Here is a 20,112-nt window from a genome sequence, read left to right as displayed (position 1 = left end):
TAAGTACATTTACTTAAGTACTGTACTTAAGTACACGTTTGAGGTATTTGTACAGTACTTGAGTATTGAGACCATTCCAAACATCTAAATGGTCTGTTACTCCTAGTTTTTGTTACCTTAAGGTGGTTGTCCTGTTAAGTAACTTGAAAAATAACCATAAAAACCAACATGAAAAAGAATCGTGAATTCGTGATAAGATTGTGTATCGTGATACAGCTTGGACAAATATTGTGATATTGTATTTTTTCCATATCGCCCACCCCTACTGTTTACATGGACAACCAGGGGCGTCAATTGGGTATGGCAGGGGTATGCAGCTGCCATACCCTGGGTCCAGGGGGGAAATAAAAGTTACTTTTAAATATAAATCCATGAATGTCTCTTTGTCTATCTGTTCTAGTTATTATGTTGTTAAATTACAGTAAAATAACTACAAATGCAAAATTTAACAAAATGGTCACTTCAACAAGCTATTGTGGCACGTTTACTAACATGCCAAGTTTAGCTACACTTGAACAACCATTCCATATCCAGCCCAAGAAACCGTAGAAACGGGAGGAAAATAGAATGTACTTGTTAAAATGAATGTATCATGCCTGTTGCTAAGGTATATGGCAACATGACTGGTGTCTTGCATGCGCGCGAAGGCGCGCGTGCAAGACACCAGTCATGTTGCCATACCTTAGCTATTGCTGAACTGACGCCACTGTGGACAACACAAGGTTCCGACAGGTGTTTAAAACAACTTGTACACTGTAGTCTCTATGCTTGAACTGAATCCTGATCTTGAGAACACAAGTGGACAGAGATAACCCACTAATCCATGAACTCTACACTGAGTGTGCTCAAGTGAGGTCTGCGAGTATGATTGCATTCTAGAGCATGGCCATTGAACGAGGATGCATGCGCCGATTTCAAATGAACTCAGCACTCCTCTAGTCTACGTGGGGTGATTTAAATGGCCAGGCTTGATGCAAACGAGAGGCTCTCTCTCACACATGATTTCCAACGTCGGTGTGCCAATAAACCCACAGCTCTACTCTCTTTGGGGACCAGGGCACTCGTCTGTTCAGACAATAACTGTCTCTCTTAATATAGCTCATGCAAACATAAACAGGTGGGATTCCAGCTAATGTCTATCCCAGAGGGCCACGTTTGCTCAGAACAAGTTCTGTACAGCCTCTCGATTTACCGTCCACGTGTTACACTGGAGATCAGCACAGAGTCCTTCACACGTGCGCTTGTCCCCAATGTGTGAGATGACAATACCCACAAGCCAGCGAAATAACGCTGCAGTTTTGGCAGTCGCTCATGAGTTCCCTAATCCTACCAGCAACCTTGGCAGGTAACCAACCAACTGTTGTTCAAAGCATATTCATATTCGTTTTATCATCACTATTTGTTACAGAAATTTGGCCAGTGGCCGGTGAATTAATGACAAGTAAACTTTGTGATTCAGCTGCCAAGATGGCTAGAGGACAAGTAAGTTCACTTCCCGCCTGCCTGTGTCCTTCAAGGCAACCAGAGGCCTTGAATAAAGATAATGACAACACATTACATACAGTACAAAGACTCATCAACCTCTCACTGGAGCCAGGTGGCTGGAGCTCCCTTAAGCATCATACTCTGGAGTTCCCTTTTATGCTGCATTCATTTGCATGTAATGCAGGCGACATATTGCAATCTGCATGGCCATGGAATGACCCCTCCACCTGCTGATGGAAATGCCCTCCACCCTTTGGAGGGTGGGGGTGACCTACCATCTGGCACACAGTAGGCATCCGCAGGAGTACAGTAAATATATGTTACATTTATCGTCAGCTAGTGTAAGTCGTGGCCTCTCCTTTACCTTGGTATAAGGACATGGAGACAAGAGCAAGGCGGTGGACATTGCTCTTTTCTGTATGTCCTTATGTACGGTATGTAATCCTGTTTTGTGTCAAATGTCTGTATGTTTCGCATACTTGGCTGCTGTACTACAAAGTACTATATTTAGTCCATTTTCAAAAAATACATTCTGGGGTAATTTTGTAGCCCTCCTGGAAAGCATGGAGGGTGGCAAAATTATATATGAAGGATCCCATAAATATATCTAATTGTGTATTAAAGTTCGATGCGTCCATTTGGTTTTATTTGTACATTTTCATTTTTACTGCAGTTCACCGATATGAACTACAACAGTGGTCACATTTTGTAGCTTACTAGCTTAGACTTTCTTTGTGGGTCGCCTTTGTGTGAAATATGCTGAGTACTGTATGTGGCCAATGCGGGGAAATTATCATGTATCTCATGCTGTCGAATTTAAACTTTGATTGATTGGTTGCTGTCGCAGCGGGTCAAGAAACAACCATGTTAAGGATGGAAATTTTATTTTATTTAATTTGACTGAGCAGGAAATTCAGCAAATATCATCATAGTCCATTATCGATTGTGTGGAGGGCAGTGCAATGTGAGTGTTTATGTTATAGGGTTAGGGTTATCAGGTGCAATGATTCAACTAGTAAAGCAGAGCAACATACACTAGTAAGACGCCTCAGGGTGACATGCGACCTCGCCCTGCCATCTGGCCAGTGATGTATATCAGACCAGTTACCCACATGATCCATGTACTGTATATAGTACATCCCTTTTATGCCCATACATGGAGATCCCTGTCTGAACCAGCCCCACAGATATGGGCCGTCTTCCTCCATATATGGACATTCCCATATGAAGTCCTGTTAGATATGGGCTTAATATTGATGACATCAGGGATCTCCATTATATGGGCATGAAAGGGATTCTGTTAGAGTGGTTCCCATGACATCACAACATACAATATATTTTATACCCATACATGGAGATGTAGATCCATACCCTCTATTGTACATGTTGTACAACAAACTAATATTGTTTATATTTTTTCTAACATTTGGAGTAGATCATTACAGTGGGGCTGTCACGATTATGACATTTCATTTGACGATTAATTGTCACTCAAATAATTGCGATTAACGATTTCATTGTGTTTCTGTTGTTGTTGTTGACAATTACAGCCATTTCTATTTGGCTTTTAGGCTTTGAAGTTGCACATGGCAGATATGACACATAGCTTAAATATACTGTACAAAGAAATGACTGACATATTTGACATCATTTATACTTTAAAAAGAACATCGATAGTGGAAATAGCCGATCTACAAGCTCACAACGTGTCGCATCACGACGCGTTGTGAGCTTGTAGATCGGCCATTTCCACTATTTTTTCAACATGGAAACGATTATGACAAAATGACTGCAATTATGTCAAATAATTGCGATTAGATGATTATGTAATACTTGTGACAGGTCTATAGACAATTATTTTTCACCCCTTTGTTCTCTCGCAATTTAGACGTCATGCCAATCAATTCCTCCCCCACACAGATTGCTATGTTTTGCCACTGCTGTTTGCCTACTGACTAACTTGCCAGGGGGGGGGGGGGGGAGACCCCAGACCCCACTTTGAGAACCAATACTGCACAGCATACATGGGCAACTGGCGGCCCGGGGGCCACATGCGGCCCTCACCTTCACTTAATGCGGCCCGCTGGTTAATACCGGAATACTGATATATTATTGATTTCAGCAGGTTACAATTCCAAACATGACCTGCTTTAATTCCGTCAGTCTATATTAGTAGCTTAATGACTAGTATAGTAGTATTCAAATGTATTTATTTGTTTTATGTCCAATGTAGGTATTTGTATTTAGGTTCATAGAGTCAACCTGAATATATAACTATGTGTTTGAAATTAAATCAAAATGTTACATTTCAGGATTCCAATTAAAAAATAACAAAAAATAATTCAGGATTCCAATTCAAAAGAAGCAAAAATAGCCGATCTACACGCTCAAAACGCATCGCAGCAAAAAATAATTCAGGATTCCAATTCAAAAGAAGCAAAAATAGCCGATCTACAAGCTCAAGACGCATCGCGCATGAGATACTAGAATGACAAAGTAGGAAGTAGCAATATGCAATGTGGCCCTCTGGAGTGAAGGTGAAAATATAGTGGCCCTCGCCATCATCAGAGTTGCCCACCCCTGCTGCACAAGATTCCTGGGATAGCATCCTGAATGCCAATCTCTTCAAGGGTTGTTCAAGAGAGATAGCATTAGTATTATATATTCTACGCACAGGTTTTGTAAGCAGAGTAGCAGACATTCCATCAAGGAAAGAACCGTTATGTCTTGTAATCTGTACACACATCTCATAAGCTCTTAAGCAACTCTTCTCTTCTGCCATCCTACGACTCTCTAAGAAATGTTTAATCTACATTAGGGGGGGTTTAACATAGGGATGGGATGATACGTGATATTATCGTTTATCACGATAAAAAACAATCACGATAATCGTATCGTGGAGATTAAATTCATCGTGATATCATCCTCCGTCATGCACTGGGATCAATTCACCTTTTATTTGCCGAGCTGCATATCCGGTACCACTTAAACCCTCTATAATTGGTAAAAGGTACTTATAATATATAATGTATAATGTATAATATTGAAAAATAGCAGATATACAAGCTCACAGCGCGGCACCGAGTGCCGCGCTGCGAGCTTGTAGATCTGCTATTTTTGAAAAAACGTGAAAATTAGAATTTTGACCCGATTCTATAAGTGTCTTTTGAATCCTTCTAAGATTTTTTGAAAAACCTATGTTTCTATGTCAGCAATCTGGCCAGCCAATCTGGCCAGCCATCGCTCACAGCGCGTCGCGACTCGCTGTGAGCTTGTAGATCTGCTATATTTTGGCAAATGTTCCACCCCAGGAGAATGAATTTTGATTATCGCGATAATATTGTAAATCACGATTTCTTTCGTCACAATAACCGTGACAGGAAATGTTCATAATCGTCCCATCCCTTGCTTCGCACTGACGAGCAAATTAAAATGTTGCAGGAGAACTTTATCTTCATTAGTATCACTCGTCTTTCCCAACAGGCAAATATCACTAGTCTGGGGGAAAATAAGAGCCATTCCAACCAGGGCAGGGAAAGGCCGGACTGGACTGGCTATCACCCCACTTGAACATACACTACGCATGAACTCCTCAGGGCTTTCATTTGCTCCTTCATGCATGCATGAAACGCCAACCGAGGCCGTCAGGAATGGACAAATATAAAGTCGCACGGGGCTTATTTGAATGTGTGAAGCACACGCCGCCGCCGCCGCGTGCCTCGGCAGACACCCAAATCAAACAAAATTAATTAAACCCATGTGCTCTCCAGGGTCCAATTACAAGTTTCAAGGCCCCACCACTCGACTATGAGTACCAGGCCTTTATATCCAAGCAGGGGCGTCACAAGGGGGGAAAAGTGGGACTGAGTTACCAGGGCCCAAGGTGAAGGGGCCTTAATCTCAACACCTACATTGGAGCATTTGGAGGCAATCCTAAACCAGAATGTTTAGCTACATATTCTCACAAACACCTCTCACAAACATAGCCACCACGTCGAACAAACGTGAAAATTTCCCACTGTCCACATTTTAAACATGCCACTCTTTGAACCGCATTCATTTCAATTTAACAAACTTTGCTCATGCAGAGCAGCCCACTCCTGACGGAGTGATCCAAAGTTGACCGGCGACGCGATTTACGTCACAAATGGGCGTAAACACAACGCACTCCAAGCCTACAAGCTGCAAGCAATGCCATCAAAGTATCAACTTACAACATTTGGTTACCAATCGAATTAGGTTCCACCTCTGCCTGGATCCTGCTATGGAGTAACACATTTGTCCACTGTTCCACAGAGCGACAGAGGGTCTAACATTAGCGCTACTGTGCTAGCTAGCCGAGAGCCTGTATCTTGCACCGAGTGCCGCGCTGCGAGCTTGTAGATCTGCTATTTTTGAAAAGTCGTGAAAATGTGTGCAAATCTTTGAATAATATGTATTTTTTAAGCGAACATTTGTAACTGAAATGCTGCTTCTGGGTGGTCCCTGGAACTAGATATGTTGAGATGTACCACAGAGCACCACTCATATAGAAAAACATAGAAGGATTTGAAACATTCAAAGAAATGTTCACGGTTTTTCAAAAACAGCAGATCTACAAGCTCGCAGCGCAGCACTCGGTGCCACGCTGCGAGCTTGTATCTGCTATTTTTCAACAGTTAAAGTTACCCAGGACCCAGAGTTTGGTGCGACACCCCTGAATCCAAAGTGTGTGAGGAGGACCGTAACAAGCGGATCTGCCGTATCCCATATTAGAGGCTCACAGCTTGTCATAGTCGATTATCAGCTGATGGTAATTGCCTATGACGGATGAATGCTGACGGGGGTTTTTACGGGCTCCGGATTCTCCGGGTCCCTTGTGTGGCAGCCACAGTGCTAATAAAACACCAGGTCTGTGTAGCTACAGGCCTCGCCCCGGTGCCATCTGCTCACTGCTGTAACCATAACGCTGTGTGATAGTAGTGATCCTGAGAGCCAACGTATGGCTGTCTCCACTGTTCAGAGCTGACCTCCCATGAGGACAACCGTTACACATCGACTTTACTTTACTTTATTTGTTCATTTCGACGGAACAATGCATATCAACCAGTAAGACTCCCTAATCGGGAGATAAGCGACCGTCAGGTCGCAGCGTGATTTTAGGACGAGTAGTTTGTAGCTTGTAGATCTGCTATTTAAATCGTGAAAATTAGAATTTTGACCCGATTCTATAAGTGTCTTTTGAATCCTTCTAAGACTTTTTGAAAAACCTATGTTTCTATGTCAGCAATCTGGCCAGCCATCGTCAAAGAAAAGGTCCTTTTCACTTAAATGGAGCAGTTAGTCTGTTCTTGAGAGACTACTATGTCAGTGGTTCTCAAACTATTTCATAAGAAGGACCCCCAAAAATATTTGGCCACGGACCCGCATCTCAAAATATTTCGTTCCAGGACCACCCAGAAACAAAATTTGAGTTACAAACGTTCGCTTTGAAAATACATATATTCAAAGATTTGCACACATTTTCACGACTTTTTCAAAAATAGCAGATCTACAAGCTCGCAGCGCTGCACTCGGTGCCGCGCTGCAAGCTTGTATATCTGCAATTGTTTCGCTGGTTAAAGCATTCAATAATTCTAGGCCTAAATGGATTAAAAAGAGAATCGGACAGTGTCAGAGAAAATGGTAGTCACATGGAGAAACAGGACACAACAGAGAGAGAAACCAGAGTGAGTGGCCTTCTCCAGCTAGGGTCCAGCAGGGAGCCATTTCCAGATTCACGGAAGCAGCAAATTGTTAGCATTTTGTTGTCCAGAATCGATACATCATCATTAGCCACAATAATTACTCATCCGACGCATCCGGGCGGTGATCGCGAGGGTGCGTAAAAGCACATGAAAGTCATAATTCATAGAGGAACTGTAGAATATACAGTACATGTAGCAGGAATAAGGCAATGTCAACGCCTCGCGATGCGAGGCGTTGTGTGCTTGTAGATCGGCTGTTTTCACTAGTTTAGTAATTTTTTTTGATGATAAATAGAAATCGAAAGGTTTTGGACATACAAGTTTCCACCCAACAACGACAATATGCTATAAATATACAGTATAAAGGTGCTGGGAGTGAACCCCTGACTTAGAGCATGTCCGTTCTGAGTAAATAACTGCTAAGTGTTGTACTGATTTTCTCATGACCAATGTGCTCAGATTGCATTACCAGTAAGACTCCCTAATCTGGAGATAAGCGACCGCCACGTTGCACACACAAACTTTAGAAGGCGATGGTAGCCAATCAGTAGAGAATATGGGAAAAGGGACAGATCCATGTTGATGACATGACTTTAGAGATACTGTGTACCACTTTGCGTGATTTTAGGGCAAAATCTGTAGGAGCAGTGTCCAAAAATGTGTATTGCAAGAATCGGCCTGACGGTGGCGCTAGAAGAGGGCCATGTGAGAAATCAGGGGCGGAGGTTGTGATTTGCCATCCAAGGAGTGTGTGTGCAAAGTTTGGCATCGATAGGGCCAACGGTGCCAGAGATAAGTGCAGGGGCAAAAATAGTAACTGCGACCTGACGGTCGCGAACACACTTATACGTCCATCGTCATCCAAATATTGAACTTGACATTATAAAAGTATTCTATGGTTCATCGTGGCTGCAGTAACATATTGTCATGAATTATAAACCACACTACTTCCATGAACTGGGTGTGCATTATACACGAACACGAGTGCACCTTGCAATTATATAGCCTGTGGACAAATTCTACATGTCGGTTCTCACGATCTCTTACGTTTATTGTCATTATTATAGTCATATGTGTTATTATTAAGAGACAAGACCAGGGGTCTGCAACGTTTTCAGGCCAGGGACCCCTGCCTTAGCTGAGAGAGAGATGAAGCAGGGACCCCCTCTACATATTGTTTAGATGTGTGATGCAGATTTTCATCGATTTCATAGATTTATTCATATACTTGTTTGACAGCACTGTCATCAGTCTATGTTGGATTCGTGTTTTTGGTTAACTTGACCTTTCACTATGTACTTGGTCTGCTCTTTTTTACCTCTACACCAAACCTATTTGCTGAAAATAGCCGATCTACAAGCTCTCAACGCCTCGCGCTGAGAGTTGAGAGCTTGTAGATCTGCTATTTTTGGCTAAAGTTCTCCTCAAAATAGGGATGCGAGGGTTCAAGTTGTTCATTTAAAAGAATGATCCTACCACAAAGATTTGGTGGGTCCCCTGTAGTAACTCTGAGGACCCCCCTAGGGGTCCGGGACCCCCTGTCGAACAACCCTGGATTAGACAATTACATGGCGCTGACAATATGTTCTGTACCATACACCTACGTGCAGTACACTCTTGCCAGCAGCTTGTTTCCTCTTCAGAGTTTAGATGCAGCCTTTCTCTGTATTTAGGTGAACCTATTCCCTTTCCTTACATTTTTTTTTTTGTTTTAAATTCCATTTTTAGCCACACTAGCGGCAGGGCTCAACGGATGGCAATGTCGGACCATCCTTTCATCCGTCCACTTTTTGTCCCAAAGTTATCTGGATGGATACAGGTAGATGGGAGGATAAGCGATAGTATGGTTTATCATGATAAAAAAACACTCACGATGATCGTTTTGTGGAGATTTAATTTATCGTGATATCATCCTCCGTCATGCACTGGGATCAATTCAGTTCATATCCGGTATCATTTAAACCCTTCATTGGTAAAGGGTACTTATAATATATGTACTTGATAGTCTTTTTTTCACTCTATCAAAAGTCTTTGCAAACGCGTTGTGATCTAGGTTGTGAGCTTGTAGATCTGCGATTTTTTGGCGAATTTTCCTGCCCCAGGATAATGGATTTTTATTATCGTGATAATATCGTAAATCGCGATTTATTGTGTCACAATAATCGTGATATGACATTTTCATATCGTCCCATCCCTAGATACAGACTTGTTATGGAATTTGCCGTGCACCTTCATGATGAACCCAAGAGCGCCACCCTTAGGCCAAGACGTCTACATTTACATGAGACAGTGTTATTACTTCTCAGACGTCTCTTCACTTAACTCTTTTACCGCTTTGGACGTTCCCGTTCGCCCAATTTTTCACGGCGGCACGCCACCAATAGTACGTTCTTTGGCTCGTTCTTTTGTACCTTGTTTTGATGTCTGTAAACTGATGAGGGGTCGCGCGGGTGTGTACCGTTAACACATCTCCCGTAATAGTGCTCTCAAAAACCCACTGGACGTTAGCATCAATGGAGTAACAAAACACTTCCTTGTTATTTTCTCTGGGTCTATTGCTCTGTAGCGATTTAGTGGCCTGGACGGATGGGAGCCGACCGCGGCCATTTCACATTAATTCTTGCATGAGGCTGCCCTCTACTGCCAGTATAGCCAAAGTACATCTATTTAATGAGAAAAGAAAATAATAATACAAAAAAAAAAATGAATACATCTTTGTCTATAACGTCGCAAAGGTAAGGTGCTTTTGCTGGCACCAAACCCAATAAATAAATAATAACATCTGGCAGTAAAACTGTTAAAAAAAAGATTTGTTTGGATCATCGAGGAATCCACAGAGGTAAATTCCCCGGTCATAAAACTACTTGGCCAACAAAAAGCGTTTGCGTTTGTGCCTCACACAGTCCAGCTCCCTGGTGGCAGCCGGCTGCAGACAGAAGGCAGGGGGAAACAATCAGGAGATAAACGACCCGCCATCGGCAGGCAGTAATTCTTCACACCGAAAAATGTTGCACTTTCACACACTGGGGTGTCGCACCAAATTCTGGGCCCTGGTGGGTACAAGGATTCACTTCACATTTTGTGCTTTAATTATTGAAAAATAGCAGATATACAAGCTCACAGCGCGGCACCGAGTGCCGCGCTGCGAGCTTGTAGATCTGCTATTTTTGAAAAATCTTGAAATATTTCAAATGTTTTTTCTTTTTTAAACCTATGTTTCTATGTCAGTGGTGCTCAAAACCTTTCATGTGAAGGACCCCCAAAATTATATGTATTTGACCACGGACCCCCCATCTCAAAATATTTAGTTCCAGGGACCCTCCCAGAAGCAAAATTTGAGTACAAATGTTCGCTTAAAAATACATATATTCAAAGTTTTGCACACATTTTCACGACTTTTCGTAAATAGCAGATCTACAAGCTCGCAGCGTGCGCTGTGAGCTTGTATATCTGCTATTTTTCAATAGCTAAAGTATAAAATAATTAAGGCCCCTCCTCCACCTTGGGCCCTGGTAACTCAGTCCCACTCCCCCCTTGTGACACCCCTGCTTCCACAACCTGTGCAGCAGTTGGTAAACAGGCAGGTCTTGCCTCCTGTGACAGCGGAGGAGCGAGTACCCATCCAGATCACCGTGCTTGTACCCCATCACTGTCCCAGGACGGATGGGACTCACGCTGTCCAGCAAGTGCATTGGGATGGGAGGGGAGGGTATAAAGCACTAAAGCACCTCACCTGAACCCCCCCAGACCAGGGGTTTTCAAACTTTTTTGTCTCAGGGCACCCCTATAAATATTATTTTCATCCGAGGCACCCCTACATTATAATTTTCACTCCCAGCACCTTATATTTATAGCATATCGTCGTTGTCGGGTGGAAACCTTGCATGTCCAAAACCGTTCGTTTTGTATTTATCATCTATAAAATTTACTAAACTAGTGAAAACAGCAGATCTACAAGCACACAAAGGCGTTGTGTGCTTGTAGATCGGCTGTTTTCACTAGTTTTGTGCGACAGGTTTCTGCCTGACAGTTACGATATTTTAGTGATTGTGTTGCGAGGAAAACGTTGAGATAATAGCCATTTTGGTTAGAACTGACTGAAAATATGTTTGTACTTCAAGTTTAAAATGATACTAAATATTTCTTCAAGTGTCCAAATAAATTCCAAATATTATCAATTGATCTCGCGACACCCCTTGACTGCCGTTGCGGCACCCCAGGGTGCCCCGTCACCCCAGGGTGCCCCGTCACCCACTTTGAAAACCCCTGCCCCAGACTACATCCCACATCTCCACACAGGAAAATAAGTTCCGAAAAACTAAGGAAGGTATTTGAACTGAAAGTGTAAAAAAAATGTTGTGTGATCGACAACATGCATGACACTTTGAATAGTCTAAATCAGGGGTCTTCAAAGTTTTTTTTGGCCAAGGACCCCTTAGTTGAGAGAGAGATGAAGCAGGGACCCCCCACTACCTTATCATAGATTCCATATAGTTTCATTGTTTGACAGCACAATCATCAGTGTATTTTAGATTCATGTCAATTTGTGTTATCAGATATGTAACCAATTGAGCCTTCAATACTTTATAAACTTGATCTTTCACTCTGTACTTACTCTGCTCTTTTTTCCCCCTCTACACCAAACCTCTGTGCCGAAAATAGACGATCTACAAGCTCGCAATGCCTCGCAGCGCGAGGCGTTGTGAGCTTGTTTTTGGCTAAAGTTCTCAGAAAATATGAACGTTACTTAGGGTTCAAGTGGTTAATATAAAAAAGGAGAAAAAAAGTTTCTATCAAACAAAGATTTGAAGGACCCTGTGTAGTAACTCTGAGGACCCCCTGTTGAAGACCCCTGGTCTAAACAGACTCAGTAAAAGCCCTAGCCATCAGGGCAATACCGTATGTGACGGCTATAAAATGCTTAGAAATATGTCCAAATACTCTCTGACCCAGTTGTGACTCCCAACGTATGTATAATGACTGGTATATAAAGGAGGTTTCTTCCCCATGTTTTATGGAGTGGTTCGAGCTGCACACGGCTGCTGCTGCAGCCGCCCTCGGCAGCAGCAGTAGCGATTGTTACGATCCTTCCAACTCGCCAGTCGCCACTTATCCTGCACTTGCTGTCACACTTTTCTAAACAATTCCTGAGAGCCCAGGCAGAGCTCTCACCAGCACTCATGTAAAATGCAGGACCTCAACGCATATATATAGGAAAACAGCTTCTCCAATCGTCAGATCATTTCTCTAGCCCAGTCTAAAGACTGCACACACAGCAGTGGAGCCGAGCGCCAAAAAAACCTTACCGTGCCCCCGACGATCCTGCCCAGCGGGTACCACGCTCTCTCGTCGAACCAATTAAGGAACTCGTAGAAGCCATTGGTGGTGAGATGATGCGTCGATCTGTAGTTGAACCTGGAAAGGCAAGAACAAAACAAAACGGTTAAGTACAAAGGAAAGAACAAAAATACACCATAGAAAGCTACAGTTCTCCCTAACCCCTTTCGCAGGCCTTTGATAAAATGCCCATGCATGAAAGAGAAAGCAGTTGTTTTTTTCAGACAGTTTTTCCATCCACATGCTAAAAGATCACCTCGACTTAGTTGTTGATGAGCCAAATAAACTAACTTTGACGGTAGTTGGCCGTTTTTCTTTTTTTTTTTTTTTATCCCACGGTTTTTGCAACCCATTTTTTTCTCACCCGTTGACTACCTAACCTGTAGTCCTGGTTTCCGCTCTCCCCCTGCCGCGCCAGGGGACATTGGGGAGCACCCGGCTGGATAGGGGGAGGTAGTATAGAAACCAGGACTACTGCATGTTTTTGTGTGAGGGCCCAAGGAGACACGGGGAGAACATGCAAACTCACCACAGAAAGGCCCTATCGCCAACCCCACCTAGGGTGTGGGCGCTGATGACGCGGGTGGAGGAACACGCCCCCAGCGCCCACAGCTTCCCCCGGCGGGAATCGAACCCAGGACCTTCTAGCTGTGAGGCGAAGTGCTAACCACTGCACCACCGTGCCCCTCACAGTTGGCCCTTTTACTGTGGTTCCAGCCTTTACTAAATGCAGGTAATAGTGGGTCAGCTGCAGACACTGTGCCTTGTTCACGTTGGAAAAGCTAAAACCCTCATTGCACAACATACACGCCTTTGTGCAGATGCCAGCCCAGCTCAACGTGCATTTCAGAAATATAGAATGCAAGGCCTTCCCCCACACTGACTGTAGCCCTCTGCTGCTTAACAAAGCGTCGCCGTTTCACAAAGAATCCTAACCTGCTGTCCGACTGCCAAACGTCATCAAGTGTTAGTGACAAACACTGAAAATGTGTCGGGGTATATTGGTAGAGGGAGAGGGGGTGGCGAATAACACTTAAAAAAACAACAACACATAATAAACAGGACTCTCTCTGCGAACTCGCCCTGACTCACACGGCGTGCTACCATAAGCCGACGGAGTTTGGAGCGCTGTCAAGCAGTCGGCTGCTGACACAGTCGACACCGCGGGGACGAGTGCTGCCAAGGAGAGCCGAGCGAAAGCGAAGCGAGCGTTCAGTACATTTGCACGGGGGCTTCTTCCACGCTTGGCTCATTAAGGCAGGGCTGCTTTCACGGCTGTGTTTGAGTGGATGCCCCGTGTGCCCGATGCGAGACACTGAAAACCTACATCGAGGTGGAGGAGGAGGTGAGGTGCCGCAGAAGGACAATTACCTGTTCCAGCTGACACTAACACATTAGGACCCGAGTAGGGCTGTCACGATTATGACATTTCACATGACGATTGTCCCTCGAATAGTTTATGATTAACGATTTAATTGTGTTTTTGTCGTTGACAATTACATTTGTTTGGCTTTTAGGCTTTTAAGTCGCACATGGCCTAAATATACAAAGAAATGAAGGACATATTTGACAACTTTATACTTAAAAAAGATGCGACACGTTGTGAGCTTGTAGATCTGCTATTTCCACTATTTTTGAAAATGTTAGAAAATATATGAAATTTATTCATGGTAAGGATTAGACAAAATAATTGTGATTATGTCAAATAATTGCGATTATGTCAAATAATCTTATGTCAAATAATTGCGATTATGTCAAATAATTGCGATTAGACGATTATGTAATAATTGTGACAGGCCTAGCCGATTCTACAAAATGAAATCAGTAATTCAAAATTATTCAAGCTTTTTCAAAAATGTAAAAAAACAGCAGATGTACAGTACAAAGCGTGTCACTTCGAGCTTGCATGTATGTCAGCCAACGCAAAAATCTACAATGGCACAGATCAGATGCTTTCCCGGATTTAATGGGCTAATGGAGAGGTATGGCACAGAGGGCTGGGAGATAACCTTATCTCTCCGCAGCTAATCAGCTCTCACACACAGCAAGGGGCCTTCTGGATCATATCCCATCAAACATAAAAAAATAAGAAATAAACTACTTGAAGCCGACCTCCATCCAAGGTCAGAATACAGTCAGTTGGATTATAGAAACAAGGTCTAGATTTAACTATTACTACAGATACCAGTAATAATAGCTGCAATGTGTAACTTATTTAAATCAATAAGATGTGTTGTAGAGTATTGTTAATACAATGTTATAAAGGCTATAGCACATCTGCAGTGGTTGGATGTGGTCAGGGGCGTCACAAGTGGGAGGAAAGTGGGACCGAGTTACTAGGGCCCAAGGTGGAGGGGCTTTAATTATTTTATACTTTAGCTATTGAAAAATAGCAGATATACAAGCTCACAGCGCAGCTCAGATATACAAGCTCACACTGAGAGCCGCGCTGTGAGCTTTTTTTTTTTTTCTTTCAAAAAACCTTTGAAATATTCAAAGCCCTGCACAGATTTTCACAATTTTTCAAAAATAGCAGATCTACAAGCTCGCAGCAGATGACAAGTGGCACTGTCTAAAGTTCATAACACCTCCCCTGGTGAAGTGGGTATACTATACTGCCTCTTGGCTGAGCGACAGACATAAAAGTTACGGATTGCAACTTAAGACATTGCTCCTTTGTGAAATATCTCCTCGTGGCAAAGCAGAAATGTGACTGTGGTTAATAGGTGACTGCGTCTTTTGACTCTTTTCACAAAACACAAGAGTGAGATTAAGCCCAAAACAGGGGACGCCCGCTGGGTTAAAATGTGACCTAAAATAAAGCTTAGCTCAAAGTAGGATGTCAACAGCCCCCCCGAGTGTATCCCCATTCCCCAGCAGTTCCTTATATTCTACGACAGTGTTTCTTCTCAAACTTTGAAATTTGAAGGTCTCCCCTTAACTCTGACAGTGTACAACTGGAACGAAATGGACCCGTTAGGGTCCATTTGGTTCCATTTGTACTAGGCCTGTGCAAAAAAATCGATTCACTATATTATCGTGATGTTAATGCTGGCGATTCAATTAATCGATTTTCAAAGTTCAGAATCGATTTTCCAGATTTTATTTATAAAAAAAAAATATATATATATATATATATATATATATATATATATATTTTTTTTTTTTTTTTTTTAAGGCGAAATTAACCTGATGGTGAAATAACCACTTTCAGTCAGAGTAAGTACAGGTCCTAAAGGAACAGTTTTAGGTCATGAGGATGTCATGTTATGGCTAAAGCTAGCACAGTGCTGTAGGACTGCAGCAAAGCGATTTCTTTTTTTTCCTTCTTTTTGAGCGGTGGTTACACCGTCTCCTATACGTGGCCGTGTGTGTATGCGTGTGTGTGTGTGCGTGTGTGTCTGTATGTAGCCTGCAGGCCTGCAGTACCTTTTATGACCACACATGTTAAGGGAGGGGCGCTGTTGTTCAGGCCAGGCCAGACCAGGCACACACACACACACACGCACACACACACACACACACACACACACACACACAGGGGGGAAGGGGGGGGGGGGGGGGGGGGTAAACCACCGCTCAGTTCACACGGGTGTGATTTTTTTATGACTGTTTTGTTCTGTGTTTTCTGGCATCTTGACCAGGAACATGTTGTAATGTTGTACCACTGGCACTTTGGCTGAAATAAATGTCAGAAAGATTGACTGACTTTATTTGGCTGCATTGATTTGAAGTATATGATTCAACTTTTAATGTTTTATATTGTTTAGAATTGTTTTAAAAAATTTCAATATAAAAAAGCTGTAATTTTTGGGGAAAAATCGCAATAATCGTGATTCGAATCGCAAATCGCAGGAAAACGCAATAATCGTGATATAATCGAATCGTCAGCCTATGAATCGAAATCGAATCGAATCGGGAAAAAGTAAATCGTCACAGGCCTAATTTGTACACTGTCAAAGTTAGACAATGTTAGACCCCCATAAAGGAACCCAGAGAGTCCCAGCGATCCACTTTGAGAACCACTGTTCCACGACTCCTGACACATCTTAAACGTGACTCAGTGGGGAGTTGAATCAGTTGAATCCACAGACGACTCGCTGGTATGTGTGTGTGTGTGTGTGTGTGTGTGTGTGTGTGTGTGTGTGTGTGTGTGTGTGTGTGTGTGTGTGTGTGTGTGTGTGTGTGTGTGTGTGTGCCTGAATGTGCGCATGAGAAACCAAGAGAGGAGATCAAGAGACAGCGGCGCGCTTGTCAGCGAGCTGCAGGAGGAGGAGTGTTTGTGCGCGGGAGAAGCGAGCAGGACAGCTTTTCATTCCCGGCTGGCATGAGGGGCAGCTCATTAATCATCACCAGGTGCCTTGCTACCTCCCCTTCACATCCAGAGCTAAATTGCTCTCATCTCCATGCAGAGGGGGCCTCCCTCCATCTCCATGCAGAGGGGGCCTCCCTCCCCATCCCGTGCTTGGCAGGGCCACCCTCATCTGCACTGAGGCACCCGCGGGAGGCATGCATCAGCCGTCTCAAAGCCAAGAGACTGGTTTGGACTGGTTCTCCATATTCCTATTTGGTACCGAAGAAGAGCCGTCTTAGCTTTTTCCATTTCAACCACTTTCTTTCCATTTTCTTTCCGTTTTATTGTAATAATTTGAAATTCGTTTTCTGAAATTAATTGTGTGACATTTGACTACCACTCTATGCAGGGCTGAGCGTTATGACTTCAAATAAATATCACGATGATTTCAAACTTTGTAGCGTAAATACACCGGGTTTAGTAGCGATGCTCGTTTTCATCTGCAGTCCCAAAAAAAGAACAGTGACCAATAAAATACATGACAAAACATAGCATAAATCAGTACAATCAGCATAAATAATACAGATAAATTAGAACAGTTTCAAGCTAAAAATGTGTCCATGTGTTACACCAAAACTGGTGGTCTACTGAATGATGTGATTCCACATATTGCAGTGGCTCCCTAGGGCCTACTGTAGCGGAGTTTGTCCGGATTCTAGCTCTGGTCCATCGCGTCACCTCCCGGTGACTCTCTGACAGACCCGTCGGCAAATGGCTAGACCCCAGTATCTCAGCCCCTCTGAGCGCTCAACTTCAGTCAAAATAAACAAAACTACTTCACTACTCACCAAACCAAAGGTAGTTTTGCGTTGTTGAAAGTCTATTTGCCGCGGTGGTGAGCCCCTCAGCACCCCACCCACTCTGCAAAATACACAATTTTTGGCATGAAATAAAGTGCATCCAACTCGACCGCCGCTTATTTCCGGGTTGTGAACCATTGTATCTGCGGTGGTCGCTAGGTGGCTCGAGGTGGGTGCATTTTATTTCATGACAAAAATAATGTATTTTACAGAGTAGGTGGGGTGCTGAGAGGTTTACCACCGCGGAGAATAGACTTTCAACAACGCAAAACTACCTTTGGTTTGGTGAGTAGTGAAGTAGTTTTGTTTATTTTGACTGAAGTTGAGCGCTCGGAGGGGCTGAGATACTGGGGTCTAGCCATTTGCCGACGGTTCTGTCAGAGCGTCACCAGGAAGTGACACGATGGACCAGAGCTGTTTGGATTCATGCAGTCTCCTACTCTTCTTTGATTTGTTTAACAAACAAGGCTGTCAAACAAATGGTGTTTGCATAGGAGGTAACACAAAACCTTGCCTATGTATTAGATTTACTTTTACTATCAAATCGTGCTTTTGCTTCAGACAGGACAGTGCAAAGAAAGAGAGGGCAAAGAGTAAGACATACAACACCCTGTGACGCTGTATTACTCACTCCGCTCAGCTTTTTGCCAACAGATGAAAGGATTGGAATATCACAGGTCTTACGTTAACAAGACACAATTATAATTCTTCCAACTACGTGATATTGGTATTGCTCTTTTTGTGTTGTTGTGTTACTGCGCGTGTGCGTTTTTGTGTAAATAAGGAAACCATTCAAAAGAACACAAACCAGGGGTAACAAACCAACCGCGTGCTACTTGTTTGATTCTCACATGTCCTCTCATCTCTCAACTGCTTTTGGTATAGAGGGGAAAAGGACCAAACCAAGTACAGAGCCAAAAGTCAATGAAATCTATGAAAACGTCCTGGACACAATTGTCTGACCGATCTGTCGGCCATTTGACTTTTGTGACATCGGAAGTTATCTAGCGTGCCCCCATTTTTAAATAAGTACAATTAAGCCCCATTCAAAAACGTTCAAAATAGCCTACTCTATCTACAAGTTCAGCTAAGTTTGTGAGGAGGACAATCCCAGTGATGCTACTAGCCCTGCAAACTGCATCCCTGACGCATCCTTTTTGAACGGTGGTCACACCGTCTCCTATACGTGGCCGTGTGTGTGGGTATGTATGCGTCCGTCCGTCCGGCCGTGTATGTAGCCTGGCAGTACCTTTTCTGACCACACATGTTAAGGGAGGGACACACACACACACACACACACACACACACACACACACACACAAACACACACACACACACACACACACACACACACACACACACACACACACACACACACACACACACGGGGGGGGGAGGGGGGGGGGGGGTTGGTGGGTAAACCACCGCTCAGTTCACACGGGTGTGATTTTTTAAATAAAGGACTAAGCATCACTGCATCCCCAGGATGCATACAACTCTATCCTTCCTGCTATCAGTCATTTCACTGCACAAGGTGTACACAGGGTCCATTTGGTTCCATTTGTATACTGCCAGAGTTAAGGGGACACCTTGACATTTGAAAGTTTGAGAAACACTGCTGTACACTGTACTAAGTATCTACATGGTTTGAGAAACACTGCTGTACACTGTACTAAGTCTCTACATGGCCGCGGTGGGGCAGCCATAGATGAATGGGTAGAGAGGATGTCTAGGAATCAGAAGGTCCATGGTTCCACCTCCACCAACACGTCTTGTGTGTCCCTGAGCAAGACACTTCTAACTGCTCCCTGGAGGCAGTATTAATAGCACCCACTGCTCCTAATAGTTAGGACAGATAAATGAAGTGTGGTTTAACTGGGGGGGACTTCATTATTATTACACTGTACTTTCTCTCCACACTGCACCATCTATTAAGATCCTGGAAAGTTCTAAAAGGGATCTTTAACAAACTAAAAAAGGACATGGACTGGAGCCTATGGAAGGATTTGTATGCCTGCCTGCCTCTAAAATATGCATTTAGCATTTTTCTCAAGGCAAGCTGGCTTGTATTGGTGTCGCAAAAGCAAGCGAGGAGGAGCAGAGTTATGCGGGTGGATGTGCTTGTGTGCATGTGTGCGTGTGTTTGTGCGCGCGCGCGCGCGTGCGTGTGCGTGTGTGTGTGTGTGTGTGTGTGTGCCTCTAAGCGTGGGCTAGGTTTTAGCTACTGTTATTTCCAAAAAATAAAGTTTGAGCTGCTGTGTCTGTCTTCGTTATGACTTATTCATAATTCATTGACTGGAAAAAAAAATCCATTTTGAGCCAGCCAGCAGTTACACAGTGTGCCCACATGCTTGTACACCATGTCTCTCTCCACGCACGCACGCACGCACGCATGCACGCACGCACACCC

The 20,112-nt window shown here is 43.5% G+C and overlaps 1 protein-coding gene across 1 annotated transcript in view; it reads right to left on the bottom strand.

Moving 5' to 3' along the window:
- Positions 1–20,112, bottom strand: part of LOC308292482 (dolichyl-diphosphooligosaccharide--protein glycosyltransferase subunit STT3B-like) — a 257,198-nt gene that overhangs the window by 138,992 nt on the left and 98,094 nt on the right. Inside the window, 1 exon segment of the mRNA XM_080734821.1 lies at positions 12,518–12,626. Within this exon segment, the coding sequence (XP_080590947.1) occupies positions 12,518–12,626 (109 nt within the window).

Source organism: Nannobrachium achirus (genome assembly GCF_963921795.1).
Source record: "Nannobrachium achirus genome assembly, chromosome: 10".
In the NCBI taxonomy this organism is placed as follows: Eukaryota; Metazoa; Chordata; class Actinopteri; order Myctophiformes; family Myctophidae; genus Nannobrachium; species Nannobrachium achirus.
This window is presented reverse-complemented; position numbering and strand designations above follow the sequence as displayed.